The following is a 24433-nucleotide window of genomic DNA, read 5'->3' as shown; positions in this document are numbered from 1 at the left end:
AAGAGGTGATTTTCAATTAAGCCTGACTTGTGCGTACATACCGTGGCGTAGTGGCCTGTTTTTATACGATCGCCTCTTTCGGTGGTAAAGAGATCATAGGGGCCTCGCTTACTAACCACTCGTTGCAATAATTGGTCTAAGCCACTTCTAATATTGTAGGTATTTGGTGCCAAGTCACAACCCTAAAGAAAAGATATTAAAGGTGAATTAGTGAGAGTTTTGTATTAAGAGTCACTAAAAATTATTACCTGGAATGAAATCAATGTCCCTACTGGACATCCCTCTGCACACCATTCTTAACTTTAGTTGAGTTATTCATCTATGTAAAATAGTGGGCAAAAGGACATTAAACAATCCAAAAGCAAAATACTGCTAAAAACTGGAAATCGAAAATAAATGATATAACGTCATTGATCTGAAACATTAACTCTGCTTCCCTTTCTTGTACGCTGCCTGACCCAACTGAATATTTCCAATGTTCACTACTTTTAGCGAACATTGTCAACAGTATTTCCAGTTTACAGGTTCTGTGCCAGCACATTCCGTATTTCAACATTGCTGCCTAACTATTAACTGGACGGGGAGTGGATCTCCCACTCATTGTACACTCCACCCGTTTGTTTCTCCTCAGGAAGGAAGGGATGTCAATATGGGTGCCATTTGAATGGTATTCCCTTGAATTTAGAAATGGGAAGTGAGCTAAATGATTATACCAGTTCCTGAAGGGGATTGGTATGGGAGGTGCTAAGAACCTTTGCCTTCTCCAGCTGGGCCATAGTCTGAGGATAAGGGATTAGCATTTAGGGCTGAGGAGAAATGTCTTCATTCTGATGCTTCGTTTGCTTTTAGTAAATTCTTATTGTGACACAGGAAGCCACTCAGATCATGGGGTCTATGCCAGAACTCAGCAGAGAAATCCCATCGGTCCCATTCCTCCTCCTTTTTTTTTAAACCCACTAACTTATTCTCTCCATTAACTCTCCTTTGATTCTTCCCTCACTAGGGTAGCATGCTACATACACTAAATGTCACTAACAAACTGTCACCACTCTTACTCAGCGGGCACCAACAGTATTCAGCTTCTCCTAAGCAAGATATTCCATCTGTTCTCTCTATCTCACCTCAGGACTCACACTACCAGTTTCAGGAGCAGTTATTACCTCTCAACCATCAGGCTCTTGAACCAGAGGGGATACCACAACCTATGGACCGACTTTCAAGGACTCTTCATCTTATGTTCTCTATATTTATTGCTTATTTACTTATTATTATTTTTTACTTTTGTAATTGCAGTTTGTTGTCTTTTGCACACTGGTTGTCTGTCCTGTTGGATGTGGTCTTTCATTGATTCTATTATAGTTGAGTGCGTATGCAAGAAAACAAATGTCAAGGTTATGTAATACACACAAAAGTTGCTGGTGAACGCAGCAGGCCAGGCAGCATCTCTAGGAAGAGGTACAGTCGACGTTTCGGCCCGAGACCCTTCGTCAGAATGAAGTGGTCCACAGAAGGGGTGATTGAGAAGTTCATGGCCCAAAGTAGAAGGAGATGAGTTATACAGCTCTCATTACATGCACGTGCAGTTCAACTCTTTGATTATGCAGAAAGTTTGAAATTAACATTTCCTTCTACCTTAGGTCATGAACTTATCAATCACTCCTGCTGTGGACCACTTTCTGGAGGTCCAAGATGCCGACTTCTACAAAGAAGGAATCGGTACGCTCCACGACTGCAAGACTAAGTGTGTAAATGTAGGAGGGGACTATGTTGAAAAATAAATGTGCCAGGTTTTCTAAAATTGACTCCTTCTGTCTTAGGCCACGCACTTATCAATCACCCCTGCTATTTGGGAGAGATAATGAGAATGAGGGTAGAATAATAAAAAGATGATGAATGTAGAATAAGTGTAAGTGGATGGTTGATGTCCATTGTGGACATAGTGGGCTGAAGGGCCTGTTTTCATGCTGTACCTCTCTGTGACTTTATACTGCTGCCAATTGATCTATCGGCGTATATTTGGATTGCTGGTGGAAATTGGAATGCCTATGGGAAACCAACAGGGAGAACATGTAACCTAAGATCAGGATCACATCTTGGCTCCCAGAGTTGTGAGGCAGCAAAACTGACAGCTGCAATATCATTGCCAACTTTGGAATTCCCTAATCCGGAGAGGTGTGGAAATTCAGAACTTAGTATAGTCAAGGGTGAGATAAACAGGCTTTTGGACACAAAGATCAACAACATGAGGATTAGGCAACTGAATGGCAAAGATATGGAAACAGCCATTAATCGGTTGGTTAGCCCAGGGCATAGGGCAATATAACTTACTTCCCAGGCCAATCAGGCTTAGTGACCTCATTTCTGTTAGTGGCTGTGCTCGATTTTAATTTATTTTCCACTAATTGTATTTTTCCACAGAAATTAGTTTGTTTTTATTATTACAACTCATTGTCCTCTGTTTTTCTGAATAGATTGACACGATTGGCTGTCTGTTGTGAACCAGACCTCCCACCCACTCCAATTATTTTGGCTGAGGCAACATCAATAAATTTTCTATTAAAGAATACAACAGGATGGCACACTTACTATTGCTTGAAGAGATCGGCTCTTGGCACTGCTTAAATCCATCAGTCCCCGTAACCCAGCAGATTTCCTAGCTTTCTCCTCCAGCACCGCAGATGGGATTCCTCCTTTTCCGTATGATCCAGGACCTGGGCTGGCAATCTGGAAAAATAAAGCAGTCAAAATAACTTCATCTTCTTTCAACGATCTGATTTTTGTAAGGATTCACTTGTTTTGATCTTCAGGTATAAGATAAATAGACAGTGAAATTTCTCTGCCCAGTGGACTAACACCTTTGCAAACATCTGAAATTTGAAATAATGGTCTAAAATATAAGTATTAGCAATATTCTTTGCCAATATTAAACACGACAAGTTCAACCTTTTCTGAAGTGTTGCGCGGTACACGTGGTTGTACTTTTGACTAAATACAGAGTCTTAGCTTGACGCTCTAAAACCCTTTGCAGACTATCAAAGGAGATTTGTGGAATGACAATATGAAGGGTGGTTTCATAAGACTGATATGAATAGTCAGTCCATGAGAGTTAGCCTACAGTGTAAAACCATGCGAAGAAACCTCCTGCAAGATGTCCAAGGAATCCATAGAACAGATCATGACAGCAACACATACAGAATGCTGGAGGAACTCAGCAGGTCAGGCAGCATCTATGGAAAAGGGTACAGTTGATGTTTTGGGTCGAGACCCTTCATCAGGACCGAAAAAAAAGGTGAGGAGTCAGAGTAAGAAAGTGGTGGGAGGGATGGAACAACCACAAGGTGAAAATGGGAGAAGGGGGAGGGGTGAAGTAAAGAGCTGGGATGTTGATTGGTGAAAGAGATGAAGGGCTGGAGAAGGGGGAGTCTGATAGGACAGGACAGAAGGCCATGGAAGAAAGAAAAAGGGGAAGTGATAGGCAGACAAGGAGATAAGGTGAGAGAGGGAAATGTGAATGGGGAATGGTGAAGGAGGAGGAGAGGGCATTAGTGGAAGTTCGAGAAATCAATGTTCCTGCTGTCAGGTTGGAGGCTAATCAGACAGAATATAAGGTGCTGCTCCTCCAACCTGAGTGTGGCCTCATCGCGACAGGAGAGGAGGCCATGGACTGACATATCAGAATAGGAATGGGAATTGGAATTAAAATGGGTGACCAGTGGGAGATCTTGCTTTGGGAGATCATGACAGCCTTCTTTTATAGAATCACTACACAGTCAACACTGGAAACTTCTCATTTTGTTTCCATGAATTAACTTAATCATTTGAAAATGTGTAACCAACTTTGCTCAAAAATATAAATCAATGAACCCTCACATTTTTTTGTTTTTTAAATCTTTCTTCTCCAGAGTCAAAAGTACCTCTGCTTCCAGCATTCTTCTTTGCAAGTAAGTCAAGAAAATTAGGGATCTCGTATTTACCTGGGCCGCGATCCATCTGCTGCAATTAAAAAATACAACAATGAAATACTTCCCCATTCAGACAGACTTCTATTCACAAACTAGATCATTTCGCTGTCTGTAATTAGATTATTTTATAAGTGAAGCAATCAATCCACATGCTCAACTATCCAGGTTATTTTATACAGGGTAAAGGGAGTCATGCTGGAAAAAAGGAATACATATTTCACTATTGTTGCTTCCAGAAAATGTGGCAAACATTTTTGTGCCTCTCACAGATTAACTCTTGTTATTTTTTTTCGAACTTCCCCAACCCTTAGAAAAGCAAATCTGACTGGGAATTGATGAATAGATCAGAAAATGAATAATACCTGAAGAAATACCCCGTCACCTCCCCATACATTACAATGTCCAGCTAGACAACAGCAGTAATAGAGGTAGTAACAACAAGATACTCTCCCATAATTTTTCCTGTATTCCTTGTGATAGTTTTTTCAGGAAACAACAAACTGCACGATGCTTTCTGTAAACAAGAAATGGACCATCCCGACACATTTAAAATTATAGTCGGCAATTTTAACCAGGCCTGTTTGAAGAAAACCCTGCCCAATTATCACTGGCACGTAATCAGTTGCACCAGAGGTCCCAACACACTAGACCACTGCTACACTATGATAAGGAATGCCTATTGTTCCGTACCGAGACCGCATTTTGACAAGCCAGATCATTTGGCAGTACTCCTGCTACCTGCATACAGATGGAGCACGACTCCAGAGATCAAGACAACTCAGAGGTGGTCATGGGAGGCTGAGGAATGGTTACAGGATTGCCTTGAGTCAGTGGACTTGGCCGTGTTTAAGAACTCAACTAAGGACCTGCATGACTACACCAGGGTCATTACAGACCTTATTAAAACAGCTGTGGATGAGTGTGTCCCCACAAAATCATTCAGGGTCTTCCTCAATCAGGAGCCTTGGATGAACAATGAAATCCAGAACCTGCTGAGAGTCTGATCAGAGGCATTCAAGTCTGAAGATCAAGAACGCTACAAGTGGTGCAGGCATGATCTCCAGAAAATCATCTCTCAGGCGAAGTGGGGATTCTAGACTAGACTAGAATCCACAAAGTTTGCTTGACAGCTGTGGTAGGGTTTGAATGCTATAATCTCCTACAAATCTAAATCTTGCAACATAGGGGACAGCAGAGTTTCATTTCCAGATGAGCTCAATGACTTCTATGCTCACTCTGACCACCAGAACAGGGAGGACCATCGCGTGCCCCCATTCCTCCCGATGATCCTTTGGTCTCAGTACCTGAAGATGACGTGTGGGCTGCCTTCAAGAGAGTGAATCCAAGGAAAGTATCCGGTCGGGATGGAGTATCTGGCCAAGTACTGGAGACCTATGCCGACCAGCTAGCTGGTGTATTCATGGATATCTTCAACCTCTCGCTCCGGCAGTGTGTGGTACCCACCTACTTCAAGCAGGCTTCAGTCGTACCGGAGCCCAAGAAGAGCGAGGTAGCCTGTCTGAATGACTATCGCCCAGAGGCACTTGCAGCCACAGTGATGAAGCGTTTTGAGAGGCTGGTGTTGAAGCACATCAGCTCCTGTCCAGATATCAACTTGGACTTGCTCCAATTCACCTACCAGAACAACAGGTCTACAGCAGATACCAGATGCTGTCCAGATGTTCACACAACCCTGGAACATCTGGACAGCAATGATGCATACATCAGGATGCTCACTGTCACAGCTCAGCACTTAACACCATCATCACCTCAAAAACAATCAGTAAACTCCAAGACCTGGGCCTCAAAACCCCCTTGTGAATTGGATCCTGTATTTTCTCACTCGTGGACACCAGTCAGGTTGGATTGGCAAAACATCTCATAGAAACGTAGAAAATCCACAGCACAATACAGGCCCTTTGGCCCACAAAGCTGTGCCGAATATCTCCTTACCTTAGAAATTACCTAGGGTTACCCATAGCCCTCTATTTGCCTAATCTCCTCCACAATCTCCATCAGCACAGGAGCACTGCAGGAATGTGTACTTAGCCCCCTGCTCTACTCACTTTACACCTTTGACTGTATGGCTAAGTACAGCTCCAACACCATATACATGCTTTCTGATGACACCATTGTTGTGGGCTGTATCAATGGTGGTGATGAATCAGCATACAGGAGGGATACTGAAAATTTGGCTGAGTGGTATAATAACAACAATTTCTCACTCAATGTCAATAAGACCAAGGAACTGATTGTAGATATCAGGAGAGGGAAACCAGAGGTCCATGAGCCAGTACTCAGAGGATCAGAGGTGGAGAAGGTCAGAAAATTTAAATTCCTGGGTGTCACTATCTCAGAGAACCTGACCTGGACCCATCACATAAATATTGAGAAGAAGGCACAACAGTACTTCTACTTCCTCAGGAGTCTGTGGAAGTTCCGCATGTCATCGAAAACCTCGGCATTGTGACCTGGTATGGGAACACCAATGTCCTTGAGTGGAAAATCCTGCAAAAGGTAGTGGATTTCGCCCAGTACCTCACTAGTAAAACCCTTCCAACCATTGAGCACATCTACATGAAACATTGCAGTAGAAAAGAGCACCAAGGCAATGCTCTTTTCTCGCTGCTGCCATCAGGTACAAAGTACAAACAAGAGAAAATCTGCAGATGCTGGAAATCCAAGGTAGAAGGTGCAGGTGTCTCAGGACTCACACCACCAGGTTCAAGAACAGTTACTACCCCTCAACCATCAGTGTTGATCAAAAGAGGATAGCTACACTCGTTTAAGGGCCCTGTTGTATTGTTATCTCATGCTCATTATTTAATGATATTGATTTATTTCTGCATTGCACAGTTGTTTACTGTTTACAATTCTAGATGTTTACAGTTATTGTTCTATAGATTTGCTAAGTATGCCTGCAGAAAAAGAATCTCACAGTTGTAGATGGTGACATGTTTGTAGTCTGATAATATTTAACAATTAACATCTCACTCCTCTCCCCCACTCATCTCACTGCCCATAGAAAATGATACATTTTCTGAGTTAATTGTAACATTGAATTTGATATAGATTTGAAGATTTAAACTACCCAAATTCATTTTAAATAGAAGCCAAATAGTTGTTAGAGGACCAGAGCTGACTGGTCTTAGCAGAGTTGGAATTCTACTTTGCTGTACCACCCAGATTCCATAGCACGAAGGTGGAGAAGGTAAAATAGGAAACAGCAAACAATAGAAAATCTGCTGATGCTGGAAATCCAAACAACACACACAAGATGCTGGAGGAACCCAGCAGGTTAGGCAGCATCTGTGGAAAAAGAGTACAGTTGATGTTTCGGACCGAGATCCTTCAGCAAAACAGGAAGTAGTGAATGTTTTTAAAAACTGTCATTGAGTGAATGTCACTGCTAATGTCACTCAAACTTCCATAGATGCACAGTGGAGAGTATCCTAACTGGTTGTATAATGGCCTGGTATGGAATGGAAACAACTGCAGAAAATGATGGATACAACACAGTCCATCACAGTTAAAGCCCTCCCCACCACTGAGCGTATCTACAAGGAGCACTGCCACAGGAAAGCAGCATCCATCATCAAGGACCTCCACAATCCAGGCCATGTTCTCTTCTCACTACTACCTTTGGGAAGGAGGTATAGGAGCCTTAGGTCCCACACCACCAGGTTTGGGTACAGTTATAACCCTTCAACCATCAGGCTCATGAACCAGTGTGGATAACTTCACTCACCTCAATTCTGAAATGACTTCACCACCTATGGACTCACTTTCAGGAACTCCACAACTCATATTCTCAGTATTATTTATTTTTTATTTGCACATTTTGGCTTCTTTTGCACATTTGTTGTTTTTCAGTTTTCATTTATGTATGTTTTTTTCATAAATTCTATTGTATTTCGTTATTTTCCTGTAAATGCCTGCACGAAAATGAACTTCAATGTAGTATATGGTGACATTTACTTTGACATTGACTAATGCCAGCACTTATTGTCCCTTGAGCTGAGCAGTAGTTAAGAGACAAACACATTGATGGATCTGAAGTTGTATGTATCAAAACCAGGTGGAAACTTGATGGGTTTTTGCATCAATCCAGTAGTTTCATCATTTCCATTACCAATAATGTACGATTTCTATTTATTTTTTTTTAATGTAGGTTGCTTAGCTACCATCATATGTTTCAAACCCCTTCACCAGGATCCAGAGTCCAGGCTGGATGCTGTTCCAATAACTTTATAACTATGCCTCCTGTACCTTTGCCATTTTATAGATATTAAAGTGGGAACTTGTGTTATAGGGAAAGTGAGATCCAAACATACTGGTTAAAAATTGCACCAACCACCAAGGTGAACCCTGTTCTCATTGCTACCATCAGGCAGGAGGTACAGGAGCCTGAAAGCACACACACAACAATTCAAGAACAGTTTCTTCCCCTCTGCCATCCGATTTCTGAATATTAAACCCATGAACACTACCTATTTTTTTATTTCTAATTTTGCACTACTTAACTATTTTATACACACACACACATTATATATATACATTATATTATATATACACACACTATATATATATATACACACACACACTACGAAAACTCTTATGCTCTGTCTGTGACCTCCAATTAGCGCAAACGGTGCATTACAGCAGCACTTTTTTTTTGGCTAAATCCAATTTAAATCGCTAACTTACAGAATGCAGGCAAAGTTCAGGGTTATATATTCACATAAAATTGCTCATGCGCCAAAAATCAACAGGCTGGCTTTCACCCAAGATCCGATTGGCCATCATGGAAATCGGGACGCAACAGCCCGACGCATGCGCATGGCCAGCCTCAGCAGCGACGCCTACCGGAGCAAAAGGGCAGGGCAGCTCTATTTCGAGGGGTTACATTCTGCTAATCACCATCAGCATGTGCAGGATTGGGATAGATCTAACTGCCACCCATCAATAAGAGATAATTAAATCTTATTATAATGACGTACTTCGAGACACCCATAAAACCCTTTGCTGCGGTCAAAAGACAGCGGTGACTATATCACGTCCATTTAGGAGAGCGCCAACCACATCATCAAGAATAATCAGCATCCTTTGGTGTTACTGCTTCGTATCTTCTATCCAGCATTACGTTAAAAAAAAATGGTCAGCCTAATTATGCCATGTGGAAAGGGAAGGGGGACATTATGGGCAAGAGATGACGCCAAATGTCGTCGGGAAGTGGCAAGGAGAGGGAGAGAACAAGAATCAAATGAGGCCGGGGACGCACAACTCCAGAATCAAAGAGTCAGGACAAAACAGATGAGAGAAGAGACAGAGGAGGAGAGGCATGCATGTCTCCAGGATCAGAGACAAACAACAAACAGCAGAAGAGCTGAAGAGATGGGGGATGCAAGGGCTGCACATCTCCAAAATGACAAAAACAGGCACAGAAGGAGGAGAGAGGAAGAGACAAAGAGGCTGAGAAATGCATATCTCCAGGATCAAAGACAAAGAACAAACAGCAGAAGAGATGAAGAGACGGGGGATGAAAGGACTGCACGTCTCCAGAATGACAATGAGAGGCACGAGGGTGGCAGATAAACCAGAAATGATGCCATCAAAAGTGTCCTTCATTAAATGAGGAAGAGCTATATTTGCTTTGCTATGCGTTGTTCTTCTTTAATAAACTAAGGTTTTCTACTTCAGTTTCCAAAGCAAAGCAATACCAAAAGCACTCAGGAAAATTTAATGTTTATTTTGGTCACATCAGATTGCACTACCCTTCTCTCAAAGGGTGCCCCAAGGGGTCACCCCGTTGTCTAGTATTTACTATAATTCAGTTTTTCTGTTGTTATGTATTGCAGTGTACTGCTGCCACAAAGACAACCAATTTCATGACATTTACTTGTGATATTAATAATCTAGCAATAAGCAGAAATTATCTTCTGATTCAATGTAACTGTTTTTCCCAACTAACTCCCACCCTAGGCTTCCATACCATGTTCCATTGTTCAACTCCTAAAAGCCCATAAGGCGTTCTTCTTAAATTCTAACTGAAATGCAAGCTTTATCTGACATTATATAATTTTGCAAGCTGGCACCCCCAGCATTTCAGTAATCTCTCAATACAGTCTTTATTCTGCAGTAACACACAAAATAATGGAGGAAGTCAGCAGGTAAGGCAGCACCGATAGAGGGAAATGCACAGTTAACGTTTCGGGCCAGTCCTTGCGAAGAGCTGAACCAGAATTGTCACTGACCACTTCCTTCTATTGATGCTGCACTTAACCAGAAATCAAAAGTCAAAAAAAGTTGCCTCCAGTTTTTGTTAGGTGCTTATCCCTGTTTTTAATTTCAAAATAGAATAAACAAAAGTCAGTTGAAAATCGTAAAAAAGGTTACTTACTAAGAACTTCTCTCTTAATTTTTGTTCTTTATAAAATAACTGTGGTGTTTGAGTGAAATGCTCTACTTCACATTCCCTTGTCCATCCTGGCCCTGATGATTTTTCGGCAATAGACTTAGCACTGAAGTCTCCTGTGTCCACATTATAGTACACAGGCCCTAACCTTCTTTCCTAAAAGACAATTTCATTATTAGCGACTTGCACAAAAACAATATATATGTGCTCTAACATAGGATGCAGACAAAATTTGTTACTGATCTTGGCTGTGCTCTGGAGCTGTCATGCTTGATAGAATTCTCTCTGCCACTCTTCTCACTGTGGGAATTGTCAAAGAGCAAGTCAACACACGTTACATGGATCCATCCCTTAGCATAAGTGCATGTAAGATAGGATTTTGTCCAAATCTTAGGCAATTTCATTCATTTCTCATTGTTGAAACCTCAGAGTTATGAAATCTCTCAGCACTTAGATAACGAGTTTCTCCGATATTTATTCAGTGAAAATAGACTATTTCATATCTTCCCAGATCTGCTAGGTCATTGCCCGCTCATTTAACTACCTACCTCCATCTGTAGCCTCTTCTCTTTCCTGTCTTTTGTGTTATCAACTATTTGCAACACTGTACTACATTATTTGACACAACTTGCCAACCCTGGCTGGCTGAGAGAAAACAATATCCACCCCACAGCAATATGTTGCTTCTTGCACAATGAGCTTTTATTTATCACCTTCAGCTTTGGGGCAGATCCTTATCAAATATATCCAGGAGGTCCAACTGGTTCTCTTTATTCATAACACATTACCTGTTAAAAGAACTCCAATAAATTGGTCATACATGATTTTCCTTTCACAATGACTTTGCCTAATTACCTTGACTTTTTCTGTACCCTGTTATATTGTTCTTAACCATAGTCTCTAGTAGTTTCCATTTGACATCTTAATAGGCCCATAGTTTCCTGCTTCCGTCTCTCCCAATTTTGAATCCACTTAATACTATCCCAATCCAAAGAAACCTTCCCAAATCTAGGGAATTTTGGAAAATTAAAACCAATGGATCAAAGATCTCAGTTAATTCTTTTAAGATCCCAACATACAGTCCATCAGGATCCAAAGAATTATCAACCCACAGCATCAACAATTTTCCTGATTGTTGATCTATATTCCTGATAACTAATTTTCCTGGGTTCCTGCTTTCTTTCCAGTTCCCAATTTATAACTGTTTCTTTGATGTTACTTACAGTGAAGAATAGTGTAAAATATCTATTTAATTCATCTCTCATTGCCTTTTGTCAGTGAGATGTTTCACTGCTACCTTCTCAGAGGCTAGGGAGGAAGGGCAATAAATACTGGCCTAGTTAGTGGTGTCCTCATCTTGTAAAAGAGAGATAAAGGAAATGTATTATAAGCTTTAAGACTTGCTCAAAAATAACTGAGGGTTTTTCATTTAATTTTTTCTTAATTTCATTTTGCAAATAGTTATTTTTTATTTTTAAGAGCTTCACTGAAAATACTTATAAATGCTGTTAATTAGCTTGCCTGCTGACAATGTTCGTTACTGTGCAAAAGGCCATCAGTTTATATTTGAACAAAACTCCGATATTTCCCTTTGGTGTAGTCAGTTGTACCTTTGTGTCTGCTTTCTTCCTACAAGACACTGCTAAGATATAGAATTTACCTATTAATGAATGCAAGAAAATGAATCTCAGAGTAGCATAAGGTGACATATACTGTATGCACTTTGATAATAGATTTACTTTGAACCTTGAAATACGCAAAATAATTACTGTTCAGACTGAATATCCAGCCATATGTGCTTCTGCGTCTCTACCGACCAATAATCCAATTATGATACCACTTCAGCTCACCTGTTCTTCAGTTGCCCTCCTGTCATAAGGCAGTTCAGTGAAAGAACCTTGCTTCTTTTTGTCTGGATGAACACCGCACACATCAAACCTGAAACAGCATCACAAAAACAACATAGTCTTGTCTTGTCAGATAGACAAAAGACAACGATGTTGATGCAGAATGAATCAATCGGGCTAATTAAATATTCAGATTCTACCAGATCATGTTTATTTGTACAGGGTGGCATGGTAGTTGTAAGATGTAAAGTCGGGGTTCAATTCCTGCCACCGTTTGTACAAAGTTTGTAAGTTCTGTCGAAGACCATGTGGGTTTCCCCCGGATACTCCCGTTTCCTTTCCCATTCCAAAGGTGTACAGGTTAGTAAGATGTGATCATGCTGTGTTGGCCTAGAAAACCTGGTGACACATACAGGATTCCCCCAGCACATCTCTGATGCAAGCAACACATTGCACTATATGCTTCAATGTCCATTTGTATATGTAACAAATCAAGCTATTTTTTACTTTAAAGATGTAAAACATAGACAATAATATAGGTTTAAGTTTATTAGAATGAAATGTGAAAGACTCATAATGCACCTGAACTAAATTGCATCATGGTTTTTGCAATCTGGGAATAAAACTTAGATTCATTCTAACAGTGAACATCATGATAAATTCCAATAACTAATCCCACCTCAGTTGTCTTCCACTATTAGAATTGTGTAGTGCAAAAAGCCATTCTATCACTTCTGCGAATTAAGTTTAAAAAGGTGTCCCTCATCGGCGAAGGGTACGTTGAACTAGAGAATAATAATCTAACTGTAAATTAGGGTGCTGGTATTTTCTGAAGAAAATAGAGTCAATATGTAAAGAATTAAAATTTAGCACTATTTCAATAATTGGTTTTAATGAAGATTATTTTTGATTGAGAGAATCAGAGACAAACTTCTATTTTTTTAATTAAGCTCCATTTCTCCTGGAGGATGATGGGAAATAAGGATAGGAAGTGTCTAGTTGTGACACTTGACAGAACCAATGGACCAGCTGGTCTTTGTAATTCACTGATGTGCACTTATACATCAGCTCTATTCTCTCTTAGAAGTGTTGTTTCCATTGCTAGGAAACATATCCATGGGAGTTATTCATCTTCTGGTATTAGTTGGCAAGCCAGAAGTTCATAGAGCATGAAACTGAGCCACACCAACCATCAAGTTCCATTTACACTATTCCACCTTCCTTCCCCCATACTCCCATTAGCTCTTCCAGATTCTGCCACTAACCTACACACTAGGGGAAATTTATAATGGTTAATTAACTTACAAACCTAAGCACCCAAGGGAAATACAAGCATTGCAGGGAGAACACGCAAACCCCAAACAAACAGCACTATAGCTCTGGATTGGGCTGTGGGGTAGCAGCACTACTAGCTGCAATATTGTACATCTCTTACCTGGGTTTGAGTTCCCGCAGTGAGTGTTAGCAAGATCTTTGTCCTAGAGCTGTTAAGGAAGGCAGGCAGATTTGAACCTATTAAATTCAACAAGATTAGCCCTGTACAGATTTAGCTGTGAGCTCATGAGTTTTCTGTTCTTTATGAATTAACTAAGTTATAGCCCAAATTTGCTGAGGTATTAGAATTGGAAAATTGTGTCTAAAACTGAATTGCATAGCAGCCAATATCAGTGGCTGAAGTTCAATCTCTTTCAAAGTAGATCACACAGTAGATCAGTTCTGGATGAAAGCACACCAGTTATAAATTGGGCGGGTCACCTCTGTGTGCAGTTACATCAGCACACAACTGTTTCCTAGAGACCACGCACCCAGAGTAATGTCACTATTCCTCCACCACCAATTCCCATTTTCTTTGATGTAATTGGAACCCAAAGATACATTCTGTGACCAGCATGAAAGAGTCTCACACAGATAAGGAGCACATTGACTTAGTTGTTACGTTTCTCCCAAATGAACAAGACACTCTGTTGATACTAGGAGTCCTGACTGGGCAGCTTCAGAATTCAGTGTATCTTTTAGTAACACAGCAACCAAATGGAAACACTTCCAAAATCAAGCAAACACAGTCAGTGGCATCCTGTACCACCCCCTTACTGTTCACTGGCAGAAGGTTATTTATTCTCTTTGAATAGAATGCCTCATTAATTTCAATTACACAATAAGAATTGAAAACTGCAATGTCTTTGTCTCCTGACAGGCTAAACCACACCCATTTAAGCTTCACACACAAAAAATTCTGGTGGAATGCAGCAGGCCAGGCAGCATCTATAGGAAGAGGGACAGTCGACATTTTGGGCCAGGACCCTTCGTCAGGACTAACTGAAAGAAGAGATAGCAAGAGATTTGAAAGTAGGAGGGGGAGGGAGATCCGAAGTGGTAGGAGAAGACAGGAGGGGAGGGGTGGGTCTAAGAGCTGGAAAGTTGGTCGGCAAAAGGGATACCAGACTGGAGAAGGGAGAGGATCATGGGACGGGAAGCCTGGGAGATTTAACTTTATTGCCTTGGTTAATTTGATGGCCATTGGCAATGCAATTCTCGTCCTGTTCTCAGGTTCCAACTAGGGTATCGGCACGTCTCTAATATATTGGCCGTCACAAAAATCAGTTAGGAAAATATCTCTAAATTCCCAGCGTGAATATTTGTGGTAAACCATATATATATGTTGTAACTGGGTTACCTGTCTGGACACGCCCCTCTGCTGACTGCCCCTGTGGCTCCTCCACTTAGTCCAGGGGCAGACATTCAGCATGGAGGTCATTTTACTGCGAATAAAAGCCTTTCAGTATTTACTCTACTTCCAGTCTTTTGAAGTTATTGATGGTGCATCAATTTTATTCGCAGTAATTTTAAAGCATGGAACGTGCCCTGACACCCGAAAAGTTAGACCTTGACCCACAAACACCTGAAGCTGGAAACGCTTTCGAATTCTGGTTGGTTTGCTTCGAATCATACCTAGAGGCGATGGAAGTGACCAATTTCACAGCGAAACGCAGAGTTCTACTCTCCAGGGTCAGTCCACGGGTCTACTCGATGATCAGAGACCAGCCGAGCTACGATGGCATGATGAGCGCCCTCAAAGGACAATACCTGCGGCCAATAAACAGCGTCTATGCTCGGCACTGCTTAGCGACACAGCAACAGTGGCCCGGGGAATCGAGTGCTGAGTTCGGCCGGGCACTACAGACGATTGTGTGGACCTGCGGCTTCCAGGGGCTGACAACAGAACAGCATGCGGAGCTCCTAGTGAGAGACGCCTTCGTCACGGGGACCAGGTCCGTGTATGCGCGCCAGCGGCTGCTGGAACAAGCTGATCTTACCTTACGTTCGGCAACTGAGCTGGCCGACACGTTGGAGGCTGCTCTGCACAACTCTAAGGCTCTCCAGGCACGCGATCCCCCAATGGCCTCGTGGGCGCCACAGACCCCGCAACCCGCCGGCGAATTGACCTCGGCTGCTGCCAGTCGCGAGTCCGCGAAGTGCTACTTCTGCGGACTGGAGAAGCACCCCTGGAAACGCTGCCCGGCCTAAGAAGCTACCTGCTCCAGCTGCGGAAAGAAGGGCCACTTCGCCAAGGTCTGTAAGTCAAAACCGCGAGGATCGAGCAGTGCCGCGTGCGAGACGTGGGGGTCGCCATCTTGCCTGCTGCCATCTTCCCTGCACTCGGCCACCACGAGCGAGACATGGGGGCCGCCATCTTCCCTGCACCCCGCCACCACGTGCGAGACATGGGGGTGGTCATCTTGGTCGGCGCCACCTCCCACCGCCTACGACCAACGGGTGCTCACGGGGCACCCCACCGCGCCGGACCAAGACAGCGACCCCACCCTAGGTTCCGTGACCCTCGACCAAAGCGCTCCCCACTAGCTCGCAAGGTCAATGATGGACATCCTGGTGGAGGGGCGCAGGACAAGCTGCCTGTTTGACACAGGCAGCACGGAGAGTTTTATCCACCCGGCCACGGTGCAGCATTGTGGACTCATGATACAGCCAGTAAGTCAGAGGGTCGCCATGGCTTCCGGGTCGCATACAACAGACATCTGGGGGAGGGGGGGGGGTTGTGTAGCGACGCTAGTGGTGCAGGGCACAGAATATCGAGACTTTACGTTACTGGTCTTGCCTCAACTGTGTGCCCCTGTGCTATTGGGGCTCGACTTCCAGAGCCACCTGAAAAGCGTGACAATGAAGTATGATGGGCCCCTCCCACCAATCACTGTCGTAAATCCCCAGTTTTGTAGGAATACGTCACGTACCCCGCTACTGACCACACACACACACACACACACACACACCGACCTGCACATCCCACCCAACACCATGCCAACTGCCACACTACCGACACCACTTGCGGCCTCTCCACCCTCAAGATCCCTCCCCCACCGCTGTTCGCCAACCTGACCCCTGACTGTAAACCTGTGGCAACTAAAAGCAGGAGGTACAGTGCGGGGAACAGAGCCTTCATTAAGTTGGAGGTGCAGCGGCTGCTCAGGGAGGGGGTTATTGAGGCAAGCACAAGTCCTTGGAGGGCGCAGGTGGTCGTTGTTCAGAACGGAGAGAAAAATAGGATGGTCGTGGACTACAGCCAGACCATCAATAGGTTCACGCAGCTCGACGCGTACCCTCTACCCCGCATCACGGATATGGTCAATCAGATAGCACAGTACCAGCTGTACTCGACCATAGACCTAAAATCCGCTTACCATCAGCTCCCCATCCGCCAGGAGGACCGCCTTTACACCGCCTTTGAGGCAGACGGCAGGCTTTATCACTTCCTGCGCGTCCCCTTTGGTGTCATGAATGGTGTATCTGTCTTCCAGAGGGAAATGGACCAGATGGTGGACCAGTGCCAACTGAAGGCCATGTTCCCATATCTGGATAACATCACCATCTGCAGTCATGACCGGCAGGATCATGACAACAACCTCCAAATATTTCTCCAAGCGGCCAAAGCTTTCAATCTCACCTATAACAAGGACAAATCTGTGTTTGGAACCACCCGACTTGCTATCCTTGGGTGTGTCGTGGAGAACGGAGTCATTGGCCCTGACCCCGACCGTATGCGCCCCTTGTTGGAACTCCCTCTTCCCAATACCCTCAGAGCCCTCAAAAGGTGCCTGGGCTTCTTTTCATATTACGCCCAATGGGTCCCAAACTACGCAGACAAGGCCCGCCCCCTGGTCAAGTCCACCACATTCCCCCTCTCTGCCGAGGCCCACGCAGCCTTCAGCCGCATAAAAGGGGACATTGCCAAAGCAGCAATGCATGCAGTGGATGAGGCCACTCCCTTCCAAGTAGAGAGTGACGCCTCCGACTTCGCACTGGCTGCTACCCTCAACCAGGCGGGAAGACCAGTGGTGTTCTGCTCCCGTACTCTTCAAGGCCCTGAAATTCTGCACTCTGCAGTGTAGAAAGATGTCCAGACCATAGTGGAAGCTATTTGGCACTGGAGGCACTATCTCGCCGGCAAACAGTTCACCCTGCTGACTGACCAGCGTTCAGGCGCATTCATGTTTAGTAACCAACAGCAGGGCAAAGTCAAAAATGATAAAATTCTGAGGTGGAGAATCGAACTCTCCACCTACAACTATGACATCATGTACAGGCCTGGGAAACTCAACGAGCCCTCCGATGCCCTATCCCGGGGAACATGCGCCTGCGCGCAAATCGACCAGCTATACGCCCTACATGTAGATCTTTGCCACCCGGGGGTCACCCGGCTTTTCCACTTCCTGAAAGCCCGGAATCTGCCTTACTCCCTTGAGATCAGGACGATGACCAGGGACTGCCAAGTCTGCGCAGAGTGCAAACCGCACCTCTACCGACCCGAAAAGGCACAACTCATCAAGGCCACACGCCCCTTTGAGCGACTGAGTGTCGACTTTAAGGGCCCCCTTCCCTCCACCAACCGCATTGTGTACTTTCTTAACGTTATCGACAAGTACTCGCGGTTCCCCTTCGCCGTCCCCTGCCCCGACACCACTACCACGTCAGTTATAAAAGCCCTGCGCAAGCTCTTCACTCTGTTCGGATACCCGTGCTGTATCCACAGTGACAGGGGGTCCTCGTTTATGAGTGACGAGCTGCGCCAATACCTGCTGGCTAGGGGAACTGCAACTAGTAGGACCACGAGCTATAATCCCCGGGGGAATGGACAGATAGAGAAGGAGAATGGCACAGTGTGGAAAGCCACACTCTTAGCCCTCAGGTCAAAGGGACTGCTGGTCTCCCACTGGCAGGAGGTCCTTCCCGAGGCACTCCACTCCATCCGCTCCCTGTTATGCACGTCCACCAATGCCACCCCTCATGAGCGGCTCTTTTCTTTTACCAGAAAGTCGACCACTGGGACCACCATACCAACTTGGCTGACGTCCCCGAGGCCAGTGCTGCTCCGGAAACATGCGAGGAGCAATAAATACTTCCTGATGGTCGAGAGGGTTCACTTACTTCATGCGAACCCTATGTATGCCTATGTGGTTTTACCTGATGGGCGGAAGGACATGGTCTCCATCCGCAACCTGGTGCCTGCAGGAGCACCGGGCCCCTACCCTGAACACTCCGTGGTGACTATTGACCCCATATCCGCCGATATATATACCCACCAGACACCGCGCACTCCAAACCCTACACAGACACCACACGACTCTCCCATACCGGGCGCAATGCACATGCACAAGGGATTACCAACGCCTAACGTGCTGGCACCTCAAGTCAGGCCGGAGCCAGCACAACCACCGTTGCCGGTGCGATCACCACCGGTGCTACGTAGATCACAGTGACGGACTCAACCACCTGATAGACTTGACCTGTAAATATACTTGTTTTAAATATTGTCAGTCACTTCACCCAGCAGGGCTCTTTTTAAAAAAAGGAAGGGTGAATGTGGTATACTATATATGTTGTAACTGGGTTACCTGTCTGGACACGCCCCTCTGCTGACTGCTCCTGTGGCTCCTCCCACAGACCCCTGAATAAAGGCGATTGGGCCTTAGCTCCTCCTCTCAGTCCAGGGGCAGACACAGCACGCTGGAGGTCACATTTTACTGCGAATAAAAGCCTTTCAGTATTTACTCTACTTCCAGTCTTTTGGAGTTATTGATAGTGGATCAATATTATCCCCGGATGAGAGTCTTTATCCCTTCAGTACACCCTCCTTTTTCAATTTACTTCCTCTCATTCTTCTAGAAATGTTGTATTGGATGGAGAATATCTACTAATGAAGAGGAGGAGATGGCGGTGTGATGCAGCGCGCAACGGCCTCTCCGGTGATGAATATCTGCTATCTGTCAAGTAGGGTGCCATACACAATTCTGATTGGATGGAGACAGAAGTGAGAGCACGGAGGAACATCTGGTGAAACTTCTGAAATGCCTGTTTCGCTGCCGCTACTACTGAGTGATCTGAAATCTCCGGAGGGGAAAGCCCTGAGTCCTCGGCTTTGCTTGTTGCTCGGGGGCTGGGGCAGGGTCGAAGCGCTCGGCAGAGATGGTGCTCAATGTGCGGTGTCGGAGGGCTGGACGGAGGCTCAAAGTTTTCGCACGGACTAAGAGTCGGCTGTGGTCGCGTGCTTCCAGGATGCTGCATCGGCAAGTTTGCGGCGCTGGAAGCTCATGGCAGGAAGAGTTTCTCCCTTCTACCATCTGTGTGAGATGTTAGGGCTATCAGGACTTTGAGACTCTTTTTTTACCGTGCCCATGGTCTGCTCTGATCAAATTACGGTATTGCTTTGCCCTGTTGTAACTATATGTTATAATTATGTGGTTTTTGTCAGTTTTAGTCTTGGTCTGTCCTGTGTTTCTGTGATATCACACTGGAGGAACATTGTATCATTTCTTAATGCACGCATTTCTGACTGACAATAAATGAGGACTGAGTGTCCACATAATCTAATGGATCTATGATTGGGAACAACTGGTTGATGCAAAGGCCTTGGAATTAGAACAAAATATTTTGTACAATCACAACACTCCCTGATGCAAGTAGAATGAATCAAAAACTTGCTGAAAAGTACATCAGCCTGAAGAAAACAATTATCAAATGACCTGTAGATCATTGATGATCTCTTTAAATTACATTGGTGTGGGACGGGCCTTCAGCAGTGCAACATTAAAATTGGTGCATAGAGCCCGAGCAGTGTTGCACACTGATTTGCCTGCAACATTGTGCAGCCAGTCCACAACTCATGGACAATAAAACGCAGAACATACATGACAAAATGTTTTTGTTCTACTGAATGAATCTCAGGGTAGTATATGGTGACATATACTGTACATACTTTGATAATAAATTTACTTTGAACTTTGATTATTAATGTAATAGAGCTGGGCTAGATACCTCTTAAATATTGTACTGACTGAAAACCTCCAGATTCATGAGCAAAACTTGGAAATTTCTGGACTCCCTATTGATACCAAATTCCATTTTAAAAGCACACTAGATTCAAGATAAGTATGAGTTATTGCTAGATTATTATAGAAGATAATTTCTGCTTATAGCTAGATTATTACTACAGCAATGTCATGAGAGAACACATTGATTTCCTAAAGTAATAACAGCATTTTCTATCCTGGTCATTTACTATAGGTAAAACGTTCAGCCATGCTAAGAGGCAGAGTAAATGCATAATACTCCATTTCCTTAAAATGTTTTTGTAAGACCTTCCACTGATCATTACTGAGGATAATTTGCATGATGTATTATTAACAGAACAGGGCTGTTCCATTCAACTGGAAATGCAGGAAGTAACAACATGAGTGCTGCGGCAAAGTAGAGAGTCAGGTCCAGTGGAGGCACCATGAACTCTAGTCACAGAGGACTTCCTTTCTGACTTTCATTAGCGCTATTCCAATGATTTGCTTTGGCAGGATCATGTAGAGGTTCACACATGAAATTTGGGAAAGAAGGGCAGGAACTTAGAACCAACAGCACATTGAAGGATTTTCTAAGGGAAAGGGAGGTAGAAGTAAAATAGCCATTTGCAAGGACGGAGGAACTAAGAGTGGGAATCTGGGGGAGATGAGGTGATGATGACAGACTGAAAAGTGAAGACAGAGGTGGAGTATATATTGTCAGTCTAGGAGCTCTTCAATGTGATTTGAAAGCTCAAAGGTTATTAGGGAAAATGGTGACTCTGCTCAATGAGAGGGCATAAGAGAAACTATAAAATGTAGTCCTTAGCTGGGCTGCTCCCATGACCAGGCATTATTATGAAGTATAGGTGTGGGTTGAGCCCTCCCAACCATTGAGCACATCTACAAGGAACACAGGAAAGCAGCATCTATTATCAAGGACCCCCAACATCTGAGCCATTTTCTCTTCTTGCTGCTACAATCAGGAAGGAGGTACAGAAATCTCAGGACCCACACCACCAGGTTCAAAAAGAGTTAATACTCATCCTCTTGAACCAAAAGGGATAACTTCACTCACCCCGACACTGAACTGTTCCCACAACCTAAGGATTCTTCATCTCATGATCTCGATATTTATTGCTCATTCATTATTATCGTCTCATTTGTTTTTTTTTCTTGCGTTTTTGGATTTGCACAGTTTTATTATCTTTTGCACATTAGTGTTTGCCGTCTTCTTGTGTGCAGTTTTCCGGTGATTCTATTGTGTATCTTCGTATGTACTATGAATGTCCACAAGAAATGGATCATGGGTAACATCTGATGGCAAATGCGAAACAGACATAAAAGCAAGAATAGCAATGGCAAGAATAGCATTTACAGAAATGAGAAACATCCTAACGAACAAGAAAATAGCAATTGACATCCGCCTTAGAGCTCTCAGCTGCTACATTCTTCCTATATTGATGTGAGGCTGCGAGTCATAGACCATCACAAATGAAATGGAAAAAAGAATCAGTGCAGCAGAGATGTGGTTCCTCAGAAGAATGCTATGCATATCATATACGGACAGGATAACCAACGAAGAAGTTCTACAGAGAACGAAAACAAAACGTACATTACTTTAAAAAATCAGAAAACAGCAATCAAAATTCTTTGGCCACATCATGCGAAGAGAGACATTAGAACATTTAGTTACAACTGGAAAGCTAGAAGGAAAAAGCAGAGGCTGACAGAGAATGGAAATGATAGATGGAATAACATCATGGTTAGAAACAGGGGAGGCAACGCTACAATTCGGAGGGTCAGGGACCGTGATGGATGGAGAGACATGATCGCCCACGCCGAACGGCAAGGCACCTGAATGAATGCCCACAAGAAAATGAATCTTGGAGTTGTATATGGCGACATATGTACTTCGACAATAAACTTACATCAAATGTTGAATACGTGGGCCATTTTGAGTGAGTGAGGCTCTCTAATCCTCCCCCACTTGATCACATTATGTGAGGACTTGATGAGGTTCCCAACTATTTTCCATGTATACAACAGGAATTCTGCAGATGCTGGAAATTCAAGCAACGCACATCAAAGTTGCTGGTGAACGCAGCAGGCCAGGCAGCATCTCTAGGAAGAGGTACAGTCGACGTTTCAGGCCGAGACCTTTCGTCAGGACCCTTTCTCGGCCTTTGATGTGTGTTGCTTCATTTTCCATATATGTTCTGTGACCTCTCCGCCCCCTGTGATTTACTTCAATCTGTTAGCCAAGATTAAATAAGCACTAAAATAGTTCCGGTACTTCTCTTTTGTCCATTTGCCTCCCACTCACTCACTTAGCTTTCTGAGTACCAAAAGGAGCTCCGTGAAATTGTTTCACATCCATCGAGTGTCCGGGATGAGCGCACTTTCCCAGGCGTGACAGAACTGTACTGAGAAACCGGGGAAATTCAGGCCGCCGTTGAAGAGCCAAGCCTGCGCCACGTCTCCCGGCAACCAGGAACGCGCGTTACCGGCGCGCATCGTGACAAACGGGCAGCTTGTAGGAATGACCGACAGTAGAGTGCTTCGTCTAGTGCCAGGCAGTGAGCTGGTATCGTGTTATCCGGCAAAAGAGATGGTAATCCAAAGGAAGAGGAAAAGACATCTCCAGTTTACTGCTGTTCAAACTTTCCATTAAGTTTGTACAAGGTCTGAAGACTGAATATGTTGTTTTGGTTATCAAGCGAATCCACGGACCATTGGCAATCGGAAGACCTGGGCACACTTTTTTAGAACTATAATATCTTTCTTCCGCTGAACATGCATTTTATAACGGCGTTCCTTAGTCTTCTCATTCTGTGATTTAGTTTTTCAATCCTAAACAATATAACTCATTTTAAGCAATGTATGAAAATGGATTGTGCGTTCCGTTACGCCCTAAACTCGCTAAAAACGGATTTTAACGATGTTGCCTTTTCTCTTGCTCCGTAGACAGCTCCCTCAGCTCCGGGTTAGAAAGTAGTGGATTCTGGTCCTATTCTAGGGGTGGGAGGGGGGAGCCCAGATGGGTGCTTTAGTGCCGCAATATCAGCGGAGGTTTCCCTCCGATCAGATTGCCTGGTTCCTCAGGTAACCGCTGCGTATCTCACGGCAATGTTGGCGGAAGACCGGTTTCTAGCCAGTAACTATTTCGCGGCGACCCAGAGCTGATCATCGAGTCATTATCACGTTGGTATTTATCGGAACTTGCGGTGTGCAAATTGGCTGCAAACATAGTCCTGGGTAGAGTACTTTAAAAGGACACGATTATGTGCAGAACGAACTGGGATGGTCTGCGGCTGGGAAATGATATTTGCATATATAATTTTTTTTAAATGGCTGCTTTGCCCGTGTAATTAATTCAATGGGGAAGGTCTGGGCATATTGCAGGATTCCACACTCAATAGAGAATTCTCCAGCAGAGGTGTTTCCAGTCTATATCAGAGTTGGGTGTTCCTTTTTCTGTTGGGCGTGTTCCACAGCCTTGTCATTACAGAACATTATGCAGACAAAAATCAACAGAAGTTTCCATTTCAATAGCCGTTTACAGCTGAAAACTAACTTGGTTTGTATCCTTCTGGTTCAGATGGACCTTCGAACAATTGTAGTGTCTCTTCTAATGTCACGTAGTGAGCTGGCCTGCCGAGTATCACCAGCATTTTCTGTGATTATCCTCTTTACCATGTCCACTTTTGCTTTCAACCCCAACATCCAGATCTATTCCAGAAACCCATTCTCTTTCTTTGACCACACCTAGTGCCAATTTATTAGGTACACCTGCTCATTGATGCAAATATCTAATCAGCCAATCATGTGGCAGCATCTCAATGCATGAAATTGTGCAGCCATGGCCAA

General features: G+C 44.0%; 2 protein-coding genes across 2 annotated transcripts in view; one reads left to right on the top strand and one right to left on the bottom strand.

Moving 5' to 3' along the window:
• Nucleotides 1-2825, top strand: part of dhcr24 (24-dehydrocholesterol reductase) — a 39721-nt gene extending 36896 nt beyond the window's left edge. Inside the window, exon 10 of the mRNA XM_072273596.1 lies at nucleotides 2472-2825. The gene's annotated coding sequence lies outside the window, so the exon portion shown is untranslated. The remainder of the gene's footprint in view (nucleotides 1-2471) is intronic.
• Nucleotides 1-23080, bottom strand: part of LOC140206443 (ciliary microtubule-associated protein 2-like) — a 30233-nt gene extending 7153 nt beyond the window's left edge. The window contains exons 1-6 of the mRNA XM_072274811.1: nucleotides 22938-23080; nucleotides 12228-12315; nucleotides 10363-10533; nucleotides 3871-3993; nucleotides 2587-2724; nucleotides 42-182 (exon numbers count right to left, since the gene is read on the bottom strand). Coding sequence (XP_072130912.1) covers nucleotides 42-182; nucleotides 2587-2724; nucleotides 3871-3993; nucleotides 10363-10533; nucleotides 12228-12315; nucleotides 22938-23080 — 804 coding nt within the window. The remainder of the gene's footprint in view (nucleotides 1-41; nucleotides 183-2586; nucleotides 2725-3870; nucleotides 3994-10362; nucleotides 10534-12227; nucleotides 12316-22937) is intronic.
• Between the last annotated feature and the right edge of the window lie 1353 nt (nucleotides 23081-24433).

The sequence above is a fragment of the Mobula birostris genome, chromosome 12 (genome assembly GCF_030028105.1).
Source record: "Mobula birostris isolate sMobBir1 chromosome 12, sMobBir1.hap1, whole genome shotgun sequence".
Taxonomy (NCBI): domain Eukaryota; kingdom Metazoa; phylum Chordata; class Chondrichthyes; order Myliobatiformes; family Myliobatidae; genus Mobula; species Mobula birostris.
Note: the sequence above shows the minus strand (reverse complement) of the source record. Positions and strands in the feature narration are given on the sequence as shown.